This window comes from Sylvia atricapilla, chromosome 3 (genome assembly GCF_009819655.1).
Source record: "Sylvia atricapilla isolate bSylAtr1 chromosome 3, bSylAtr1.pri, whole genome shotgun sequence".
NCBI classification, from domain to species: domain Eukaryota; kingdom Metazoa; phylum Chordata; class Aves; order Passeriformes; family Sylviidae; genus Sylvia; species Sylvia atricapilla.
Genome location: NC_089142.1, coordinates 71,993,206 through 72,017,754, shown reverse-complemented (window position 1 = coordinate 72,017,754; position 24,549 = coordinate 71,993,206). Strand labels below are relative to the sequence as shown.

General features: G+C 41.2%; 1 protein-coding gene across 1 annotated transcript in view; it reads left to right on the top strand.

Annotated features, from left to right (window-relative positions):
* The window catches only part of PGBD5 (piggyBac transposable element derived 5), a 61,570-nt gene extending 40,791 nt beyond the window's left edge, over window positions 1-20,779 (top strand). The window contains exons 4-7 of the mRNA XM_066315745.1: window positions 5,810-5,990; window positions 12,636-12,833; window positions 18,594-18,699; window positions 20,176-20,779. Of these exons, the coding sequence (XP_066171842.1) occupies window positions 5,810-5,990; window positions 12,636-12,833; window positions 18,594-18,699; window positions 20,176-20,371 (681 nt within the window). The 3' untranslated portion in view covers window positions 20,372-20,779. The remainder of the gene's footprint in view (window positions 1-5,809; window positions 5,991-12,635; window positions 12,834-18,593; window positions 18,700-20,175) is intronic.
* The last annotated feature ends 3,770 nt before the right edge of the window (window positions 20,780-24,549 follow it).

Below are 24,549 nucleotides of genomic sequence, written 5' to 3'. Positions count from 1 at the left end.
ATTAATAGATTTGCCATAGGAATGTCCCTCATGTATCCCATCCCTTTGTGCTGGAAGCAGTAAGTAAAAAAAAAAACCCAAAAAAACCCCACAAAACAAAAACCAACCAACCAACCAACAACAACAAAAAAAAAAAAAAAAAAAAAAAAAGAGCCACCCAAAACCCCTTCCCCCCCCCCTCCAAAAAAAAAAAAAACCAACACGAAAAAATAAATAATTCCTGCCCTAGAAAGTTTAGGATCTAAGTTCAAGAAGGAGGCTTAGGCTTCCTACAGCAAATCTCTTTAGCTCAGACACATTTTGGCTGCCCAGAGAACTCTGGAAGCAGGCTAAATGCAGCAGTGTTTCTTGGCTAAGGCACATGGCAGCAGTCTGGGACTAACACGCTGCTAGACACCAGTATACACCCTATTCCTGGTGAGCCTGCACCAGCCAGGCAGTCATCAGCCTTTGTGGTTCCTCCTTGGAGATGAGCTGGGTCCTTAATGTCACTGATTTGTCATCACTTGGTTTTGTCTTAAGATTTTATGCCCTTTTTATGTAAGTATTTTCCTCCTTGAGCTGCTATGTATTATCCTCTCAACAACTTCAGCACTTCTGATAGTTTATACTGCTCTTGCCTTGCACCACTTATATGCCTTCCCACTTACACACCTTCTCACAGCTCAACAGTAATTTTCATGAAAAAACTGAGCCAATGTTGTGCAATTGTGTGGCACTAGAGTGAAGCCTCAGTCATGGACCTGAGCTGGGCTGCCAGTTACACTGAGAGAGCCTGGAAAAGCAACATTAAGAAGAAATAGGACCAATGCATTGATTAGCAATTGCCTTGTGGGGATTGCATCCTTTCTAGGAAAGGTTTTGAAGAGCAAAAGTAAAGAGCTCTGCTGAGATGGTGATGATTTCCAACCAGTCAGGAGAAGGGCAGAATGGAAAGAGACAAATGTGGGTTTGTCTGACATTGGTTGTTGGATGTTTGGCTTCACAGGGTGAGTGTGAGAAGGAATCACTATAGTGACATGGTATAAGGAGATCAATAGGGAAGCCTGGACTATAAAGGCCTGTGTCCATTTTCCAGCCCCATTTCCATTTGATGCTGCAAAGAAAAGGGAACTGGCAGAAGGCTGATGTGGTTAAAGCAAAGGGTTAGGCAAGTGATCTGAGGGGTAGAGCACTGTCTGGATGTCAAGATACATTTCAGCAAGGCCAAAGAAAAGAAGGATGATTGCAGTAATTGAGAGGAAAGCCAGGCAGTTCTTAGGTATTTGAAAGAATAGGAAATGATTTATGTGGAGCTGTTAGAGAAAATGAATCTGCCTGACCTAGATGTGGCTGCCTGGGAGAAGATACAGAGCAAAATCTGCGTTTGTTGATCCATGGATTGTTGGTCTGCCATGCAGATAAAAAATTGTGGTGCCCTCAGTGGCAAAAAAAAAAAAAAAACAAAAAAAACAAAAAAAAACAAAAACAAAAAAAAAAACATAGAAAGAAAAGCAAGGATTTCTAAGCCATATTGGATTTGCATTGTCAACTCCACCAGCATTTTTGCCAGTCTCACAAATATCTTTTTAGAAACTTTGAAGAACATGTGCACGCAGAACAGATATTTGTCACTCTTCAGCACGAAGTTGTTAGCTCTATCAGTGTGTGTTAATGCAGATTGAAATCATTCAAAATAGAATGCACAGGGAGCAAAGAAGGGGACCAAGTAAAGAGCATTGTAAGGAACACTATGAATTAGCTGAAAACAGGCTGGGAAAACTGTATGTTCTTGCATACCTTTTAGAAAATAGCTTTTAGAGTAGCAGGAAGAGAATGAAGAGAGGCTCAAACAAGTGAAAATTCCTGGTCTCGGTAAGAGCACCACCACTGGTGCCAATATCTGCTAGACAAGAGTTGGGAAGAGATCATTAAAGAAGGAGAGTGTATGAACTGCAAAAGGTTTAGGATGAAACTGGAGAGGAGAATCTCCCAGCAGTGTTGGTAATGGCAACAGTTAAAGGTGAGGTTTAGGATGAGAGGGGAAGACCAGTTGAGGCGGGATCTAGAGAGTAGCGCTAGGAATGTGCAGTTGTGGGTTGGCTGTGAAGCCTGTAAAAAAAGTAAAGTTGTTTTTTCAGTAGCTATCAAGGATTGAAAAATCATGACTACTTTACTTTGCTATCTTGCTTTTGTAACTGTATCATCTAAAAATATGGCTTCTGTTTTGTGTTTGTTTAGGATCTGCCCTTTGTGAAATATTTTTGCACAATATATCTTTCAAAATCTTCCTTCTGTTTATTACTACCTCTCTCCTTCTTTTGCTTCCAAATGTCATCTATTTCATTTGAGAATTGTACCCTGGGGTGCTTCAATTATGTATGAAGGTGGAGTATTTGGAATGTGCTATTCACAAGTGCTTTCAATATACCATCTGAGCTTTAAATATGAGCAGAATCACCAATATTTCAGTTTCTAGGGCATATTCTTTTAAATATGCAGTCAAGATGTAGCTTTTGTTCCTAAGTGTTCAGTCTTTTACTCAGTTCATGTGAGACTTTATGAATTTTCCACAAGAAGGTAATGAAAACATACTGCATTGAAAGTATCTTGTGCAGTAGGGCAGCCACAGATAGAGAGAAGGCACAATTGACCGTGTTGCTGTTGTGATAAACAACAGATATTTGACAAATATTCAACAAATAATAGAGGAATGAATAGAAAAAGCATTGCTTGTTAAATATCTTCAGCCCATAGTCGCCTCCTAAGACAGACGATGTCACATCTATACAGGTTATCCCAATTGCTGCTCTAGATCAAATGTATCAGTAGCCATTAGAAAAAATACATAGTGAAAGAGATGTCTGCAGATATTCAAGAAGCACTGCTTGGGCTGTCCTGCACAGAAGCAGAAGATGTTTGCTGCCAGCAGCTTCCATCTGTTATCCAGCAACAGTTGTTGAGCCTGTACTTCTGATGATATTTTGCTGTTGGTACGCAAGGAAAGAACACAAAATTCTAATGTCCCAGGGCAAATCAGAAGGTCTAGCGAATGGCTTAATAAACATTTTGGGGGAGCAGTTTCTGACTGTGCCTAGCAGCCAATTTCTGGCGATTGGTGCTTGTTCTACAGATTTCTGACTCTTAAATTAACACCTCTGATGCATTACAGAAAAGCTGTGGGAATGCTGTGGTCCTCACTTGGTAGGGTCCTAATGGATTGAGGTAGAATGAAGTAAGCTGGATGAGGATGAGGGAAAATAAAGGCCATATAGGATCCTGGGCATTTGTAAAGATACTTAAGGCCATGCCTTTGCCTGTACACAGCACATCTGTACACAGCCACGGTTTCACGGCAGCCTTTATGCCTTCCCACACTGTGTTGCTGTCACCCATCATCCCAATACAGCTGGACATGATAAAGCTTTGAATGATGCTTCTCCAATACAAGAAATACTGTGTCAAGAAAAAAGGCTGTTGCTGAATAGGTTAGGAACTGCCCAGGAAGAAAAAATATTTAACATTGGAGGAGAAGGAGGAAAGGTTCATCAGTGGGTATGGACATTTGAGTAAAGGGCACTGGGGAGGTGAACAGAGCAAGGGGATTGAGATTCACAGCCAGATGCACAGGGAATTCTGCTAATAAAACCTGTGAAGTGTGGAGCATCTTCATATGAAAGTAGTGGTACTTCAGTGGGCACTTGCATGGTGGGCATGCTCTTTAAAGGAGCTGCTTGCAGATGCAAACCAGTCCACAGTGAGGGACCAGCTGGCACACCAGCAGTGCCAGAGGACTGTCCCTTGGAGAGGCAGCAGTCTGCAAGGAACAGGGAGCAGGCATGGGGCTGGAGAGACACGCAGATTTACTGGATATGGGGAGGTAAGGTGTAAGACACTTTTATAGACTTAGATTCCTGCTTTGTTTTCAGCTCATCTGCTAATCCAAGGTCAAAACTAATCTGTCTGCATCTTCTGTCTCCACTGCCCTGTCTGTAGATTTTGAGGGTTTGATGTGTGGTCTCTGTGCTGACATTAGTAACCTAATCTTAATTTTGTTGCCAACAATCATGAAATACCTCTGCTGTAAATCTGGAACAATCTGTTCTTTGAATGCATTCTACTGGCTCTCTGGAGCCCTGATTAATAACCTAAATGACTTATCATAATTAACTAGTCCTCAGTCTTAGAACTGGAGAAAGCACAAATTTGACAGCTATCAAAATGAGTGGAGCAGAATCAGGAAGTCTGCAAACATTGCTGCCTTTGTCCTCATCTGAGAGCTGTGTCTATCAATAAAAGGGGGTTTAATTTTATTTTTTTTAAGATAAATGACATATTTAAGACTTCCTTTTAATATACACTCTATTTTTTTGAATTAGTGTGCATTTGTCCTGGCACCAACTTTGTTTTCAGCATGTCAGTTCCTTCAAAATACAAATTATGTCTAATTTCCCAGAAATTTCATATGTAAGACATCTTGTTGAGGTCTATTCCATGATGCATGAATTGCTAGGGAATATTAGATAGAATATCAGTGCTGGGAGATGGCACCATCTAAAATAGGAAGAGGCTGTTTAATTGAATTTTCTTCTTTTCTAAGATCATTGAGTTACAAATTACTGGGAGCACTAGTGCAAACATGAGCATTTTTGTTCTCTGAGGATTGCTGTGAATTTTCATTTGTAACAGTGTCTATTGGTAAGAGAAATAAGCTATACAGAAAACTAATGCTGCATGTTTTGCATGGTTGAATTGTCAAACAAATTTCACGAAGTTGTTGTGGTTATATGACTCCAAAAACCAAGGCAAAATTACTTTTCCCTGCCTCTGAATACTGAACAAGCTTCAGTTTTTTCTTTGACAGGTAAAATTTTCTGTAATTCGTAAAAGATTTGAGTGTTTCAGAGCCACAGTCATGAGGGCAGGCCTGGGCAAGTTTTTCTGAAAATTTGCATTTGTTTGTGTATTTAAATCTTTGCTAGTTCCATGGTGTTACAGTAGTGTTTGAGTAACAAAGTACAGTGTTTGCTTCTTCCTTTTTCTCTTTCTACCAGGTTATTTCTGCTAGCTCTTAGAACAAGATGAAGGTTGGATGTCTAGCTGGCTTTATTAAGTGTTAAACTGGGGTGTAAGTTGTGCTTCTGAAATACTGTCAGTGAAATAAAATTGAAGGCTGGCATACAAACAAAGAGTTACACATTTTCTCCCTCTGCATGGTTCAGACTGTTTTGGTGGGTTGCTTCCAAATCAGGATCTGTGTAAAGGATCTTAGTGTTAGCACTGTGCCTGGAGAGTTTGATGAGGGTGTTCTGGCTGGTTGGGTGTGCATTTTGCTCATTTATGGAGGTGCACACACGCTTGTGACACAGCCTGATGGTTACTGCAGATGGGAAATAAATCTGAATATTAATGCAGTGAAGGTAATGGGCCATTTCCTTCTGGTCATCTTACACTGGCTTTTCTTGAAACTGAAGTTCCCATGTTCATTTGCTGGCATCAATGAAGCCTATGCAGATTCAGTATAGCATATAATCCCAGTTATGACTGGAGTCTTTTCCTGCCAAACAAACAATCTCCAAACTGCACAACAGTGACAGGAGCCTCAGAAGTGAGGTGAAGGATGCCGTATTCATCTGTAACTGTGCCAGCTAATCTGAACTGGTTTAAAAGCAACAGGCCCTTGAGAGGGAATTTAATCAGCCTTTGTAACTAGTGTCTGCTGCCTTCTCAGCTTGTCTCGAGTTGAGCTGTGCAGGTGTGTCAGGAATCGCATCTGCTCCCTCTGGATTCCTTATAACCTTCTGACTTTTCTTACCATTTCTCGTTTAAGATTTATGTCCATCTCAAAGAAGGGAGTGGTTCTGACGGGTTGGATGCTTTGAAGAACAAACCACAGCTTCACAGTATGGTGGCCAAAAGCCTTTGTCAAAACGCCTCTGGGAAGAACTACATCATCTTCACAGGCCCAAGCATTACCAGCCTGAATCTCTTTGAAGAATTTGAGAAGCAAGGTGTGTATTGGGTGACTTGTTGGGTTTTAATGGTGACAGACCTGGGGGCCTCATGCCACTGAATTAAAAAAAAAAATTCCAAAAGTCTTCACTGATATTTCAATTCCTTGTATAGATAAGTTGTTAATCTCTAAGAAAACTTCAAATTCATGAGAAGGTACTATGCAGAAGACTTTCTAAGTTGCTCTTTAAATCTTCCTTTTTAAATCTTCAAAATGAGGATGTAAAAACTATTTTAATAAGGTTATTTAAAGTGCTTGCTTTTGTTCTTTGATTTAGAAATGTGAGGTCAAATCTCCTATGTGACCTGGGGGACTTTTCAAGGAATTTCCTATCTGCCTGTGATTTTTCTATTCCTGTTGTGAAAGATGAAGGATGGGATGAATCCTTAGAGATGCACCTTAGAAGTCTTTTTTAGCTTAATATCTGTTAAAAATGTGTTTTCTCTAGAGGACATTTTATGCCTTTGCAAAAGCTCTAGAAAAGTTTGCTTTTTTGTATTTTGAAGGATTTTTGCTAGTATCAGCATACCTTGATAGGACAGATTTTAGTTTTGAAAGCATAATAAAATTCTCCATTAGCAAAAACACACTTATGACTGGAGTGTCCCTTGATACAGCTCTCTCAAGCAAGTCTCTTGCTACTGCAAAGAGCAATCCCAGGTCATCCTTTCTGTCAAATGCCCTCTGGGCCCTCTGAGCATGGAAAAGCCATGTGTTGCTTTGCTTTCAGCCATGCCGAGGACTTGTGACTCCCTTGCAATTAGAGGATGCAGCACTCTTGCCAGTCAGTTCTAAGTCATTTCATGTCACCCTGGTCTCCTTCTTCAGTCAGCACACTCTTTCAGAGTGATGTGGTGCATAGACTAGATCCTTCCAGCAATGAGGCTGGAGGCTGCCATCACGTAACACAGCTACGAGGCCATTGGCTGACACACCACTGCTGTCCAAGTTGGGGTTTTTTTTGTCATTACAGAAAATTATACCCATGCAAACCATTATATTAATGAAACATGGCCCGAAGCAGGAAGTCTGGGAATTGAGACAATATGTTAATTCTCATTTAAAATGAGAACATCAGTGAGCTGCACAGTGCTGTAGTTCAAGCACTGCAGACTGTGCTGGCACTGAGGGCTGCACCTGTTGAGCTCCATGCAGGACTTAGCTCCTACATTAATTTAGGCAAGTTGAAAGCTCACTGGCTACAGTGAAATAGCTGCATGGCTCATAAAAGAGCCATGGTTTCCCAAGTGCTTCAAGCCAAATGGGAAAGGAGTAGAGCCTATTTATAGTGCACTGAGCAGAGACCTATCTTTTTAGATGGCTTTTCTCAGTTGATTATAAGCATTACAGTTTTAAGACTACCAAACCAATGATGCAAAATGTGAGCTTAAAAAAATACAGAGGATAACACACATACTCTTTGTTGCTGAGATGAAATGTTAAGGTTTAAATGTAAAGACTGACAGCTTGACTAAGTTCATCCTTCCTGCTCAGCTGGAGAGGGATAAAGATGATATGGCATGATCCATTTGGTCAGTAATCTTGGTGAAAAAGATACATGGCTACTAAACTAGCTGAGTGTTTGTTACTTGCAGATAATAATTCAAATGGTTCACAAAGTTGAATTATTCATAGGCTTTACACTGCACATATCATTCAAATTGGTTTCTAGCAAATAACAAATTCAGTAATGTCCTTTTAAAACATGTAATTTTGACTTATTATCTGATCAAATATGCTAATGCAATACTGAGATTTCATTTTGGTTCATGATTTGTTATATAGCTTCATGAGACTATAATCTCTGACAACTGCGTCCAAAATCAAATTTCAAATCTGGTACACACTATCACCTTCCTAGGGGGGAAGCTATAAGGTGAGTGGGCAGTGGACACTAAGAGAGCAGGTTTATTGGCTTTGTAATATAGTATGGCACTCCTACATAAAGAAGATCATGGGGAGAAAAGTGTTTCTGTTTAATAAGCCAATGGGATTGTCTGCATTTGCCATGAGCTGCTAGGGGCTAGGTCAGAGATTTAGCAAGGGGCTGTTGAGCTGGAAGGACTGTGAGACATTGGGAGAGGTGAGCCGCTTGAGATGTCAAGCTGTGGTGAAGTCAGTTAGAGCCTTGGAGGAGATGATGTTTATTGACTCTGCTGCAAAGCAGATTGTGCACTGCCAGCACCTGCTGGGATCCTGCTGCAGTACTTATGGGGAGAGGCAAGCAAAGAAGCCTGGACAGAACAGAGACATCTCTCTTGATCTACCACAGAGTTTCCTTCAGCAGTGAAGTTAATGCTGGGGTTTTGTTTTTTTTTTTTTTGATGCGTGACATTTTTTTGGTGTATGAGTTCAACTAAACCAGAACAGAGCGACACCATGACCAGAAAGTGTCATGAGAGCCTGTTGAAAAGCATCTATGCTCAAGTGCTCATGACAGTTCAAGACCTATTCTTAAACTGATAAATTTACTTTTTTTTTGTTCAAGAAGATTGAATTTCTGGGCTAGAGAAGGAGTAGTGGTAGAAAGATCCCATTGAGAGCCAAAATCAGAAATAAATTGTTATTGATCTTAACTGCTTTATTTTGTTTGGAGGTTTCATGACTATCAACAGAGAAATAGGGGAAGAGTTAAATAAGTTCATGCTTGAAAGCCATAGGCTTTCTGGAAACATTAAAGTTTTAAGACAACTAAAGGCAATTCTGGAAAATCTGGAAACTCACCCACCAAAACTCTATTAGTTCCACTCAAAATTCTTGAGTTTTGGGGGATGTTTTGGGAGAAGGGGCTGGGGTCTTGGTAACCAGCATGCTAAACCTGAGTCAGCAGCATGCCCTGGCAGCCAAGCTGGTCAACACTGTCCTGGGCTGTGTTAACAGGAGCAGAGCCTGTAGATCAAGGGAGGTGATTATTGCCTCATACGGTTTTAGACAACATGCCCCCAGGACAAGAATGCTCTGTATACAAATATATGCTGCTGTGGGGAGGGAGCTGTTCTTTTCAGGCTGAGAAGAGGCTTTGCAGGGATGCAACAGCACCTTTATGCTACCCTATCATGAGAATGGAGCTGGCTCTTTACACTGGTGCATTGTGGAGGGACAAAAAATAACAGATATAGGATGAAAAAAAGATATTCAGACTAGATACAGGATTTTTCCTGAGGGCAGTGAAGCAGGATGCCCAGACAGGTTGTGCAGTCTCTGTCCTTGGAAGTTTACAAGCCAGACAAGATAAAGCCCTGAATGGCACTGTCTGGCCTCAGAGCTCACTTGTCTCTGTCAGAGGGTGGGACTAGAGACCTCCTGAGTTGTTTTTCAGCCTAAACTATTATTTAATCCAGAGGAACCTGTGATCCTATAAAAGATTTTGTCAAATCTTAACTCTCATTCACTTTTGCACACCTAGCCCACACATGCATTATTGTTAAGGACAATAATGCTCTCTCTTTATTGAGAGCCTGTGGTGTAGCATCTTCACTGTACCAAGTAGACAATAGTGTGCCTTGTAATATAAAGGGATGTCAGTGAACATAATTCTAAGACCTATGTTAAGATACCAAGGACTGAGAAATCTTCAGAAAATAAGATAGAACACTTTGATCTTTTTCAAAATCAAAACCCTGAATAGACCTCTTTTTATTTTTCAGGGGACATGCAAAGAATTTCTTTCAGTGGCCTCTGAACAGAATTGGAAACCTGCACTGAAATGGCCCAGATTCTCTGTTCTGTGAGCAGACAGCTGTCACTGCTATTTGCTGTGACATTCATTCATAGTCACATCCCTTTTTCCCTCTCTAAGCATTAGTATTGTCCTTTATAGAGGACAAAACCTCCTAAAGCCCTGTGTTTCATGCTTCCCTTAAACATATGATCTCTGAAAGTCCCTTCTGCATGTTCTGAACCAGCAGGAGCAGCTGGCTCTGTTCTTCAGAGGGGCTGGTGTTGGCAAAGCTGCAAGAGCTGCCAGCCTGGTTGACCATGCCATTCCCACAAGGTTTGCAGCATCCTGCAACTCCAGTACATGGAGTAAAGAAAGCTCACTTCTGCTCCCCACAGCAGCCCCTGCCCTGGTTTCCTAGGTCTGATTTGAGCCAGTGTTGCATGCAGAATAAATGATTGCAGAATGTGTATTTTTGCCTGAATTAGCTCAAGCCTGATGGTCTTTGTTCTGTACTAGTGAGGATGTGGTGAAACAGGCTTCAGCACAAGCTCTCTGGAGGCTGGAGACTCAGGGAATGAGTTTTGGGTGTCTACACTGCATTTCTTCTTCTTTGCTAAACTATCTGAGGTGTATTCATTTATATTGCACCTACAGTTTAGGAAGACCAGAGAACAACCTGTTTCCTCTGACTCCTCTGTGTGCAGCAAACACCTGTTGTGATTCTGATACAATTACACACAAAAACTTCATTAAGCCAGATGGGTGTAATTTTTATTGCTTCTATTGCTATAGTAACTGGGTGTTTTTTAAAATCTCTACAGTAGATAAAGAGTTTCATCCATGATGAAGGATGCCAGTAGATCTGCAGAAGTGCTGCACTTTTCTAGGCTGTACAGCAGGAAGGCTACATGATGTGTTCCTTAGAGAGAAGATGGTTCCCATTATTCTGCATGAGGAGTGTAACATCTGCTGGAAGTTTTCTGCAGGCTTATTGCTACAATAAAAGGAAAGGCTACAGCTAATTATCTCAGAGATGGCTGTTGCTGTTTTGAAGCTCTAGCACAACAATGTAGTTATTAGTTTGGTTTTATTCCATTGCAGCCTCCTGGAAAAAGTACCACATTTCTATGGATAACAAACTCTGGGCAGCTGAGGAAATTCTTCTCAGGTTTGCTTGTTATCAAAGCAGGAAGATCTTAATATTGGCTAGAAGAAAGCTTTATAAATGTTTGCTATGTTAATGGCAGTCTGCAGGTACATGACCCGCACTGTTTGGGTACCCCTTAGCAACAGGAGAAATTTTTAAAAAGAAAAATAAAAATCAGCTTTCCACTGGAGGTGCAGTTCCCTCTGTAATGATTATAAGCCTGTTGTCATCAGGCTTTTCTTATTTTCTTTTGTGGTAGGAGCTTATGATTTCCAGGGACTGATTCATTCATCAGAAATAACCGGTGGAGTGCAGATTTCTCCCTTGAGAATGAAGTTTTCCCATTGCTGTGTTGGTTGACCTTCTTCTCTCATCAGTGGCTTAAATTTCTGATGGAAGAGCTGTAGCGCCTTGTAGATCTGCCCACAACAACTAGACCAATTCATGAGTATATGCAATGAATTTATTAGTATTCCTGTAATGGCTGTGAGCTGTGAGTGGATGCTCAGCATGCCAGTCAGTATATGAACCAAGGAAGAAGGCTGCACCCGCACTCAAGAGTTTAGGAGCTTCCAGAAAGAGGCAGAAGAGCCACATAAATGGAAATCCAGGAAGAGAGGTAACATGTTTAAGGGAAGCCAGACACTGCATTCTGACTTTGCATTTTCACTGTAAGGATATCATGCAAAATTCAGCATGATGAAAAATTTGATCGAGCAGGCTTGGCTGACTGATGAGCTTTAAACCACCACAAGATGTGCACAGATGTCACCTGCTTCTGTGCCCACTGTTTTTTTCCACTCAAATGGGTTAACACAAAGCTGAGGGAGATGATGGAAATTTCCATCCAAGATTTCTTTAAGTCAGGAAAAAATTTGATCGAGAAGATCTGCTTCTCTTGGACTAGCAGAAACAGGCTGTTAGTATTTCACAGCCTAATGAAAAATTCAAGCATTGTTAATAATGTTGTTTACAAGCCTTGTTTGTGCCCACCTAGCTGTATTGAGATGCATTTTGTAGTGTTAGATTTTATTCATTGCCTCTTTCACATATGAAAAGGCCAAGAAGCTGTGAGCAACAGACTGTGTCTTCTGCAAAAGCCTCTGGTGTCTGTGCAGGACAAGATCAGTGCTTGCTTTAGTGCTCTAAAATCAGTTTTCACTGAACTTGTATTTCCATCTTCTCCATCTTTCTGGCATATGCATTTTTTTTTTTATCAACCAGTGGTTTCAGTGGTTTTAGCTGCTTAAGCAGCACTTCCTTAGCAAAGCAGATGATGCAGGTGTAAGGAGTATTGAGCTAAAAATCAGGAACTGTGTGTGGCAGCACAGTGACGCAGTAGATTAAACTATTGTGACTAAAAGTATCATAGGAGTCATGTAGAATGTATTTCAGTTAACATCTGAGATGCTATAGCTTTCCCTACCTCCCTGCTCCCTCCAAAATTTATTCTTTCAGTTAAACAGCCAAGACTCTCTTGGATCATAAATTCTGATGTGTCTCATAATGCACATTGCCACTGTGGGATTTTTGAGACCAATTTCAAACATGTTGTAATGTTAAACTCACATTGTAGGTGTTACAGCTAGGAATATACCCTGAATTATTTCTCCTGTTGTTTCATCATGACAGTGCAGGAGGCATCAATACGTTTCAACAAGAGATGAGGCTTTCTGCACTTGTCTGTAGGACACAAATCTTTGGCCGACATATCTGTTGGACTAGAAGGTTGTAGGGCAAGTTCTTTCAGAGGCCCTTCAGGCTTGCTCTGCTGGTTTTGCCCTCTGGCTCCGTGCAATGGCTTGCTGATAGGGAATATGTTTGTTCACATGCAGAGATTTACTGCTGTGGGTTGCTGAGCACCAGGAAGAGTGACTGCACAGGCCTACCTCCATCCATGCTGAACAATTCTGCAACTCCACAGGCCAGAGGACAGTACAGAATAAGAATGAAGGGAAACATGTCTTTGATTTGCTGGTACAATAAAGGGCACTTTCGTTTTCTGACCAACGCCTATTCTCCAGTTCAACAAGGTAAGCAATATTCCGACTCCTCATCTCCAAAGTGCACATGCTTTATGTCACAAGTCAGAGTGAGTCACTGAGATTGATAAGCCTGAACAAAAGAGCTTGATTGTAACTGATCATACATTCTAGATAAACAGTAGCTGTAGTGATTGCTTCCCTTTTTTGTCTTCATACACCTTTCTTTCTCATACAAAGGTTAAAAAGCCTACTGCTAATGCAGCCTCCTTGCCAAAGCTGGTGGAGGCACTATCCTTTCAGGTAAAAAAGCTGTATCTTTGCTGATGGTCAGAGAAAGGAAGATGATTACTGCATAAGATGATATTAGCCCGATTTGCGAAGCATCTTGTAGGATAGCTGCTACAGAAAAATTAATAAACGTCGCAATGTACTTTGAACTCCAAGCAGAGCCTACAATTAATTTTTCTTATCTAGTAAAAACTTAGTCACAAACAATTGTCTTTTTTACCAGAAGTAGATATGATTAAGGTTTCCTGCTGTATGTTAAACTGATTTTGTCAGTTGATGAAAAGAAACCAAAACCGATAATTTGAATAGTTCAAATAATTACAGAGAGCTTCTTGCTACTGAAATATTTTCCTTTTTGAAAGTATAAGATGGTTTTACGAACTATTTGAATTTGAAAACTTCTGTAAAATGCAATGACTAACTAACTTCTTGAAATCAGTTCTTCAGTGAGAATGTTGTTTTCAGTTTCTTACAGTTTTTATGATTCAGATTTATGTATAATTGCCAGAGACAAATGAGTATAACATAAACATTTAAATATAAAGCCACCAATTCAGAGGCATCTTCTACACTGATTTTCTGAATCCCAAGCAACTCTCACATATGTGTACAGATTACAGAAGCAAAGCTAAGAATTCCTGAATGGTAAGCTGAGAATGTGACTTAGTGTGTTGTTCAGTGCCTTGCCAGAAGGCTCATTGCCTTAGCAAAGCATGGCTGATTCTAAGGAACTGTCCTGGGCATCCCAGCAGAGTGAGGACTTGATGATTCAGATGGACTGATGTCTGAGCACAAATGCTGAAAATATGTATGTGAAGGAAGTATGACACTTGGAAACTGCTGAAGCCAGTCTCTGGAGCAATGTAGCTCCCCATGAAGGGCTTTCACCATCAGGATTTGTGGTGTTTTCCTTGTGTTTTTTGCTGGATTTAGATTATTCAGCAGCACTAACTGGACAAGAGTTATCACTACAAACTACTGCTTGTTTTTTTATTGATTAGCATGGAGCATTTGCTTATAATTCATAAATATTAGGAAAATGCTCTGTTTGTAAACTTCAGTGTTAACTGTTAAAAAGTGGAGGACTGTGCTGGCAGCATCCTTTAAAAGCAGCACATGGAAGTTGTGCTCGTGATTGACCTTGGGTCTGTTTTGGCAAAAATGGGATTGTAGGTGGTGTGTGTGAGGTATTTCTGATGACGACCTTTGTGTGAGATGGACAAGGCTTTCCCAGCTCATTGCTCACCAAATGCTGGCTGGGACAGTTGACATAGTTCACTGTGAATCAGAGCAGAAAACCAAGACTGGCTTTTTAAAGAGTGATGCTGGGCAGAGAGTCTCTAGCAGGGACCTGGGAACAGATGGAAGCTCGATGGGAAGGCAAGAGACCAGATTGCTTGCCTCTGATTTGGCATTGCTAAAGTCAGTGCAGCAAAGATAGTTTAAACTCAAGAGAAGCTGGACCACCAGTCTTCTCTAAGGCATGTAAATACAGAGGAAGAAGAGGAGAAATCTGTGCTCCTTGAGGCAGGCCTGTAGCACAGATGTGTTCAACACGTGTTACATGGGAGAGGAGGTAATAAAACAGGGTTAAAACCCACATGGGGTAGTTGAACAGAGACTGGTGCCAGTGGGATTGTCTGGTGATGCACAGTGGTGCATCTTTGCACTTGGCTGAGTGTGAATGTGTGTGGGCTGGAGGAGGCCATGAAGAGAAAACCTTAAAAACAGAAGGCCAGAGATGGTCAACAGTATACTTAGGATGAGAAAAGAGGTGGACATAGCTATATAATAATTAACTATTTATTGCAATTTAAAGGAAAGTCAAGAAGGTAAATCTTGACTGTACTTGGAGTGCAAATTCCCCCAAGCCAGGGGCACTAGGAGGGCAGTACACTTGTCAGAAAAGATCTATGAATACTATTTTTACATGCAGCAGGTTATTTATTATGGATGTTTTAAACCAGCATGTCATAATACATCATCTCATTATAATACACCATCTCTTGAGGATGGATCTAATTCCTTTAGACTTGCAAGCATATCCTGCTTACTCTGCTATTGAGTATAAAGTTTCTGCCTAGAAAAAAATCCAGTCAATTTTTAATTGCCCTTAAATTTTAATTTTTCCTTGTGCTTGTATTACAGAAGAAGTGAGAATTCAAAAGAGATTTGGGACTCCCAGAGATTAAAAAGTTACCTTATTCTAAAGCAGGTCATCTGTACACTGGTCCAAATTTCCCCAGCTGTGGGACAAGGCTTCATTTTGGTTTTTCACTCTAGATCTGGTGCCCACTTCTCCATTATTATGCTCTAGAAGTAATTGCAATCTTTTTTACCTTTCATGTGTAGCAGGATGGAGGAGGTAGCAATCTCAGTTGCTGCACAGTAGGATGACCAGAATAACATTTAGAACTTTTTAAGTAGCTGCTTTCTGAGAAGAACTTCCATAGGTGCTTTTCACCAACTAGGTCTACTTAAAAGCTCAACAGTCATTAACTAAGCATAGAAAACAAAGCTTGGGGCCACATATGCAAGGAATAAATCACAATTGTATGAAGCAGTTGTATGAGTCTCTGTGTGGTTCTTACTCCAAATGAAGCTGGTGATAGGTGACTGGTGGCAGTCTAGTTTCCTGAAAAAATCAGCTTGTGAGATTGGCCCAGAATTGGAAAATCTGAGGAAAGAAGCATAATGTTCTAAAAGCATGTTTCAGAATGGATAAGCTTAGGGTTTCAACTTACCATTTCCATGTGTCCTTTGTGAGACTACAGTCAAGAGATTGTGTCCAAGTATGTTGAGATTGGGGATGGGGCTGGAGAACTCCGATGGGAAGACCTTGGTTATCAGACCTTGTACAATGCTGAATGTCAGAAATTCTGATAAAGAACTCTAAGAAATCAAAGTCCTGATAAAAAGCCAGATAGCACTTGGATCAGGCAATATCCTTTCTTTTATATTGTTATGAAATCTCAGGGTTTGACAAGATGGATGCAAGTTGTGATATTAATGGGACTCACATTTTTTAAAAAGCATGATTCTAGATAGGGTTAGGATAAGTGTTTTGAGGAAACAAACACATGTAAACCTTTGTCTTTTGTCTTGTTTCATTTGAGGTAGTATTTCCTAAGCTTTGCTTCACAAGCCTACAGCTTAAAAATTTAAATTCAAAGGAAAAAGGGGTTAAAAGAACCCCAAACCCAAAAGCTGATGGCTTTCTGTGGTGACAGGATGGAGGCTGGCAGTCGGCACCCTTTCCAGCATGGAGGCAAAGGCAGGCTGTGGCTGCAGTGCAGGTGGTGTGTTCCCTGGAGTGCTGCCAGGGATGGGAACACAGCAGTGCTGGGGGAGGACCAGGAGGGGAAATGGCTCCTCGGATGTGCCAATGAGTCAGCTGGCGCGGGACCACATGCCACAGAGGCCTGCAGCTAGGAATGACCCAGCTCTGGCAGTTGTCTTCCCAGACAGGGAAGGTGAGCTATGGCTATGAAACAAGCCTAGGAAAGGCTAAAAATAGTATGCCTGAAAAGCTATTTATATTCTCAAAATAGGGGACTATTATGTGGAATGTAATAGAAAGTGACAGGGAGTATATGGTTCTGCCACTGCAATGCATTCTTTTAAAGATTATGTATACAAACCAAATTGCAAAGGAAATATAAATCATCCAAAGAAAGAAAGTAGAGCAAGAGCAGAAAGAAGGTGATTTTTTTTTTTTTTTTGTATAACACTTGTACCAGGAACATACTTATCCTTCCCTGACCTGCCCTGATGAGATGACAATGATTTTGCAGCACTAATGCAGCAGGCTGGTGGTGTATCAGTTCTTTTTACCTCATGCTGGCCAGATACGTGTAGGACTCATTAAAAGAATCAAAACCACACAAAATAATTACATGAATGTAATGAAGAAATTTTTTGTTTGATTGGTTTTTCCCCCTGCTCCTTAGGCTACTTTTACACCCAGCTTGAGGAGACAAAGGTAAAAGGAGAGTGCATTGAACAATTCAGAGGTAATATAATTTTGGACTCTTGAAAAATCGGACTTAAAACACCCCAAATAAATTTCTGCATGGCTCAGCTGTAACATGACATTTAGTATGTGTCGCATACTAGCTTCAAAATAGAGCTTGCCAGCTAGGACAGCACAGGGGGCTTGACAGAGATAATGGATGGAATGAGGCTTCCAGCTGGAGGAATGAAATGGTGAAGTCTGTAATCAAAACGTGAGTAGCATTTAAGCTGATTGTAAAAGAGTTGGCAGAAGGAAGGCAAAGAAAGTTTTCTTGAAAGCTTGAGAAATGAGAAAGCCGAGTATTGTACCTGTACTGAAAGGATGAAACCAATCCTATGCTTCTCTAGACCTGGAGGAAATAGCCTTGTACCTGAGAGAAGGGAGCCTCACCAGGCAGCGTGCCATGGCCATGGAGCCATGGAGTAAGTGTTGCTCCATGCCCTGGAAAGCCAACAATTGAAACTTGTAGGGGCATAAGGTCAAAAGTTAGGGATCAGACTCCTATGCTCTAAGCTTGTTTTACCACCCTTCCTTCACGGCGGTAGCTTTCCCCAGGAAGGGGGAAGAAGGATAGAAGCAATGAATCAGAAAAGAGCTCATGGAGTTTCTTAAGAGGGCATTGGACTTAGAAATACTGCTGTAGGTTGGATAAGGCCAGGTCAAAGATAGACCACGTGGGGGAACGGGGCCCATTTCTGGAGTAACCTGCTCTAGCACCTGTCTGTGCAAAGAGTGGTTGGTGGAAGGCTGCAGGGTGATGCCTGTTGCCTTTCCACAGATTTCTGCAGTAGGTAGGATTGACAAGCTGAATTACCAAGCCAGCTGACCATGCAGGACAGGAAGCAGCACTTGCAGGCAGTGTGCTCAGCTCCAGTGAGCAACCTACGGGTATTTCTGAGCCCTGGCTCCCCGCAGCAGGAACCAAGCTGCTTTAAATTTCAAGGAGACTGCAATCGCCCACCAGCTTCACTTCTATCTTCACTGAATTCAGCCACTTGGCTCCTTCTTGCTGTGTCAACTGGCACCCAGTGAAAGAGAAGGTAATGTTGTTCTTGGCCTCCATGGGTAGAGATAAGCGAAGAATTCCATTTCAAGGGACTAATTTGGGACCTCCAGAATTCAAAGCATATAACAGCAAGTCACTGCTCTAGAGGTGACCATAACTTCTCATGACCCAAAACAGGAGAGACTAATACTGTCTGTAGAGGGCTACTGTGGGACTACAGCAATGCATGGGTTCCTTTGAATATATGACAAAGCTGTTTGCATCTAATATCTTTTCATTTCCAACTGAAAAATGATCTCTCTTCTTCCCCTTCCATTTGCTCAATGTACTACCTGTGGCAAAAGAAATCAAATTAGCATCTCTGTTACAGATAATTTTCCAGCTTTAGGAGGAAAACTGTCAATAATGTTTATTTTATAAGTCATATATAGAAAACATATTTTTCAGTTGCTAGAATTATTATGTCAATTTAAAACTGTTATGTTTCTAATTGATGCAGGAGTTATAATTAAGAGAAAAAGCGGAGAAATTCCATGCCCACTGGCAGTTGAAGCCTTTGCTGCTCACCTTAGCTATATCTGCAAATATGATGATAAATACAGCAAGTAAGTAAGAAGATGTGCATGTTTGTGTGTACTTCTTTCACACCTTCTCTGTTGCTGCAAGTTTTGAGTTGTTCATGTTGAGCTGAATATTAGGATCCAATGCTGCTTTCACCGAGTCTCTGACAGAACTTCTGTTTTAATTAAAGATCAGATGCTGGCTCTGCACAAAGCAAGAACTGCATTGCTGGTGTTGGTTTGGCTCTATCTACCCATCTGTCACTCAAAAAAAAAGAAATTTTGAGACACAAGTTCTTTGCATCTTATAAATTACTTTTAAGAAGTGATGGGAGGATGAGCCAACAGACTGATAGAGAATTCAACAAGGGTCTATCAGCCCCACAAGTCTCTCAGGCTGGCTCAGCTCTCCACCTCTAGCAGTAGATGGTGTTTAGATGATAATCTCTCCTGGTGATACTTGTGTCACCTGGAGCCAGAAGAAAAAAGACATCCAGTTATGCATGTGACGCTGATCTACATGATGAGAGAGCAGAATGTAGAACTTCTGGCTCCCGAATTCCAGTTGGTATCCTCAGTGTTAGTTTCTAATGTAGCAGGGAGGAACAGAAGTGAGTAAGAATAGCAGTAGTGAAGCTTGGCTGTGGGAATAGCAATGAGATGCAGAAGATTTCAAGAACTAGAAATTGAGAAGAGAGAAAAAGCAGCACAGATTTTTCAAGCCATTTCTGGGCAAGGCAGCAAGAATTCAGTAGAATATATAGAAGAGGAGGAGGTGGTCGCTGGAAAATGATGTTGGGATCTGATCTGAGGAAATCAATGTGGAAAAGAGCTGGGGTAATAGATTTAAATGGTTACTAGAAAAATGAAAGTAGGAAAATGGGAGAATAGGAAATCTTATGACTGAAGAGAGAATATTCTGGTAGTCCTAGAATTAGTCAGAACCTAAATATAAAGATGTCAGTCCTTTCTAGTTCTGCCTTGTGGTCCACCTACCAGCAGTGTACGCTCTCGCTCTACCCCCACATCCTCCCACCTACTGTTGACAGCAGCAGCAATCATTCTTCGCTCACAATAAACATGAGGAGAAGCAGCAGCAAGCTTCCCAAAAATGTAATGTAATGTGACTGAGGCTTTTTTTTAGTTACAAATTGAAGGGATTCAGACCTACATCTCACATCACACGAATATTTGTCATGGGTGAGCTCAAGGAATGTTTATCAGTACTCTTATTTACATGGAGTGATACAGAGGTGAGAGTATTGCTGAAGTTTGCTTCTGAGAGCAAGAAGGTCTGTTCTTTTACACACTACCAGAAATCTGCAAAACTGTGCAAATTTGCTGTAAATCACTGTCAAGTACATTGTACAAAATTTTCTTTAAATAATACTTGAACCAGGCATTAAGGCCCATGTCTGCTTATCCTTTGGGACTGCAGGATCTTTGTCTGGGGTGATTTCTTGCATCCCAGCTGCAATTGTTTGGCTGAACAGTGTTTTTCCCTCCTTTCTTGGCTTTTAGGTATTTCATTTCTCACAAACCAAACAAGACCTGGCAACAAGTGTTCTGGTTTGCCATCAGCATCGCTATAAATAACGCCTACATCCTCTACAAAATGTCAGAGGCCTACCATGTGACAAGGTACAGCCGTGCACAGTTCGGTGAAAGACTTGTAAAGGAGCTTCTGGGCTTGGAGGACACTTCACCCACCCATTGATGCTTTGCTCTTGGTGGCGTAGGCAGGGGCTGGAGGCAAAGCAGAAGATACCACACCTGAAGCGGCAAAGCAAGGAACTTGGGACACCACCAGTGCTGTCATCCAAAAATGCCAAGTGATGCCACTAGAGAGGTGCAGACTTTGTTCCTAGTATCAGCTGGATGTAAACAGGTCGCGCAGAAAGTGCCACTGGAAAAGCTGACACAAAATTGCATATGTGAATGCCCTGTGGGAATCTGTACACCCAAAACAGACTTAAATTAGCCATCATCTCAATGCTATTTGCTGAACAGGGTCATCTTGTAAAGTTCCTCTTGGGCCAAGAGCTTGTCAGGAGCTGGCACAGCTCTACAGTCCTAGGCAGGTATTAGAGGAAACTCTGCACCTTCCTTGGAGTTATTAAATTCCAGGACAGTGAGGCAGCACCGCGGGCTGTGGCTGAGCATGGCCGCCATGTCTTCTGCTGGGACAGGCCGAGCAGCCCAGCCCGGGAACACTGCATCTTCACAAACACCACCTTCACAGGCAGGCAGCCAGGAACTGAGGACCAGGCAGGATTGTTTCTTTCTGTGGGTTTTGTTTTCTCCATTTGTTTTCATTAATGTAACATAAGACAGTTCAATCCCACTTAGAACACAGGAAAATTAGGAGAAACCAAGTATGTTAGTGAATTTAAAATGACAAATACATTACACTGGTTTTCTTTTTTAACCAGGATGAAACATTTTATACACAAACAGTGATTAATACTGTAAGTATTAACAGTGAGTAAACCAGTAAGTAATACTGCCTCACATCTTAACTGCCACGGTCAGTGTACAGATGAGAAATCAAAATATAGCAACTGTATTTTTTCTTGATTTCAACTGTATCTTAAATGTTGCTTAAAAAGCTAATGTAATGGACTGTTAAAGTTTTAAGAACAATAATTTGTTGCTTTTTCTTTGGTAACTGGCAAGACCTTTTTGGTCCACTTTAGAACTTTCTTTGGCGCACAGCTGGCAGAAAAAAACAAGGCACTAATAGCCAAGTGTTTCCTATTATCACTGTGGGGTGTTCTGTAGGAGTTCTTTTTGGTAGAGTTCAGGGCTTGTCACAGTAGTTGTAATTAAGCAGATTACATGTTTAGCAAAATAACGTAGCATTGTATCTTGGAAAAGGAAGGAAGTCCAGTTGCAACCAATCTTAAACCTTGCTAAAACAGAGCAAGCCCAAAGAGTTCTTCTGTTCTGAATGACACTGTAGAGGACAAGCATCATTGTGAGCTGGTGGCCAAGGCCATGTTTTGGTGCTCATGGAATCATGGTGCTCATGGAAAGCCACTGGAGTTTCAGAAAACAATGCCAAGAGAGAGAGGTATGATTGAAACAAGGGAATCAATACTGAGGGGAAGTACTACCCTGCCCTCTACACTTTATTGATTTCAGTCCACAACAAAATCATCAAAAAACTCTGCATTTCAAGGTTAGCAGTGATGGGCACAAACAGAATTGCATTAACTTACAGGGCAGAAAACCATGTTGATTAGAGAACCTCAAGCCTGAAAAGTTTTACTCCCAAAGAATGACTCAAGTTGATTCAAGAGGAATGTAGTGAATGATTGATTTATCAGTGTAAACTTACCCGGTTACATGTATCTGTCTGACAAGAGGCAATAGAGGGTAACCAATTTGGAAACTCCTCAGATTTCATCATTCTGTGATGTGCAAATGCATAGCATATAAATAATAACAGAGGAAGAATCCAGCAGGGGTTCGTAAATGAATCACTAGCCCATGGAGTATCCTTGCACTTACACCTTTCTATTTCCACCAAAGTCTTACTGTTTGGCATAGACTAGAGGCAGATCTCACCTGGTTGCAAGGAGAGAAGGGGATGGCCAACTCCATGGTGGTTCTGCTTGTGCTACATCCTAGAACATCATCCCACACATCTTGCTCTGCCTGGCAGCTGCACACTGAACAGCAGCAGGATTCCTAAGCATCCTTTTCACTTCTCAGTCCACAAGGTCTCCAACCAGGAAACACAGGACAAAACTTTGTGCACTGAGGCCTCCTAACCACAAAAGAAGGGGGTGGATTTGCACCACTCCAGCCCTTGACAGTGCCAAGCTGCACAGGAAAACAAGGATGAGTTCAAAATTTCTTGGCCCTGCAGAGAACTGAGACCACCCCTCTTCAGACTAAGTGTGTTTGATAGCTGGTTCTTGTCAGTCTTGTAAGTATTCAAAGGGAGACAGCAGCTAGCCTGAAGCATGAAAAATAAACGTTCAGCAATATAAACCTAGAGTTTTCTTTTCTTCAGGAAATTTCACAGAGTGTTCTTATTGCTCCCTGCTTTGTCTGCAATGCCAGCCTACATTAGATCAGGGAAAGTAGCTACTAGCTCGTTATATCCCATAATTTTATACAGTAGTTAAAACTAGGGCAGTAAGGAAAAGTTTGGCAAGAACTTTGCTGATGGGATGGCTTAAATGAACAGTAGCTGCTTCCTTACACTCCCATGCCATGCTGGGGTAGGTGCAGGATACCCATGCCCCCAGCAGACATGGGATGGTTTCCAAGACCGCCTTGGCGCCACTTGGCATTTCTGAGGAGTAGGCAGACCACTCTCCAGCTATGTTGTAGGCCCCTGGGATAAATCTGGAGCCCTTGGCTAATTGTTACATAACTATGTATGCTTAAAGGCCTGGATCTAGGCCATCCCAAACAGAAAATGCCTTTTCTTTTTTAGGTGACAGTAGGCCTGAGGCCTTGGGATATTTAATTTTTCACCAATGTATGCAGTTAATTATGCGGATTACTTGAGCTCAAATCACAAGATCCTAGCTTTTTGCCTCAGGGACTGGGTCCTGAGTAGTTTTCCCTAGAATTGGTGTTGATGGGGGATTACACAGTGGCTGACTATTACAGGGAAGATGCTTTAGTCTCCTTTGTAAAGGAGAAAAATGAAGACAAAATTATAGCTTTGCAATGAATTTCATTTTCTTAGCCTTAACCATCCCTCATCATTTTGAACTGTTGTTATCATGCACAAACATTCCATAAGTAAGCAAAAATATTTATATATATTTGTATGTACAGAATGCCTGAATTTTGGCTCTTGAAGCCAACAAGCAAAAGCCACCAAAGTGTAGTCTATATCTACAGCTGACTCCTCCCCCTCATCTTTTCCTTTTATTGACTGGAAGTGGAGAGGGTTGGGGAAAGTTAAGATTTCTCCTTGTTGAAAAAGCATCTTGCACTTTTTCTGTTGCCACAAGCAAGGCAAAGTAATTAAGGAAGATGTAGGATAATTTTTAAAAGGCTAAAGTTTGTCAGCTGCAGCTCAGCCTGTGTAAGATTATTTGGTTCCCCACCTGCTTGTAACATTAAGGCTTCTCCCTAATTAAAGCAAGGGGAAAAGTCTCAAAGTAGTGCGAGGATGCTCATTATAGTGTGTGTGTGTGTGTCTAATTGTGCAATAGCTTGTGAAATGATAGTTTGGGTTGTTTGTAGCCTTAAGACAATCTGCGTAAGAGATCTGAGAACTCAGCAGTAGGTAAAATGCAGCCAAAATGCCAACCAGGTCACAGAGCAATGTCTCTTAACTTTTTCAGGAAAACAAAAGAAGTTTGACACTGAAGTAGTGAAGGGAGCACAGCACAGCTCCTTTCTCTCCTGCTGAATAGAATTTTCACTGACATGTACTTCTAAAAACTGATAATTACTTGTTCATGGTATGCAAACTTTGTTTCAAAGAACCAAGACCGTCATAGGACATACCGACCACCTTCTATGCACAGTACTTTCAGGAAATGTCTGTTGTGCCACGATCTGTTCTTGGAAAACATTTCTTTTCCCAGTGTGTAATACCACACTTGCCAGAGCTTAGAAGCCACTGGGAAGTGGTTTCCACTGTCATCTCAGTTGAGAAATGCTTCAAGGGCTTGCAGGAATTCTGCCACTTTTTACTTCAGCCCATCTGTACACTTGACAATAGGGCGCAATTTAAAGAAATCTCATATCTATTTTCTGTTTTCTATTCTCTATCCCCAACCCTTCTATATACAAGTAGTCTAGGAATCATGATTTACAGAAGTACAATTTTGTTTTCTTCAGGTAATCCCTAGAGAAAATTGAATTTAGCAACTCAAAACCAACATTCCTGTTCTTTACCTCCAGCTATATTTCTGTGGT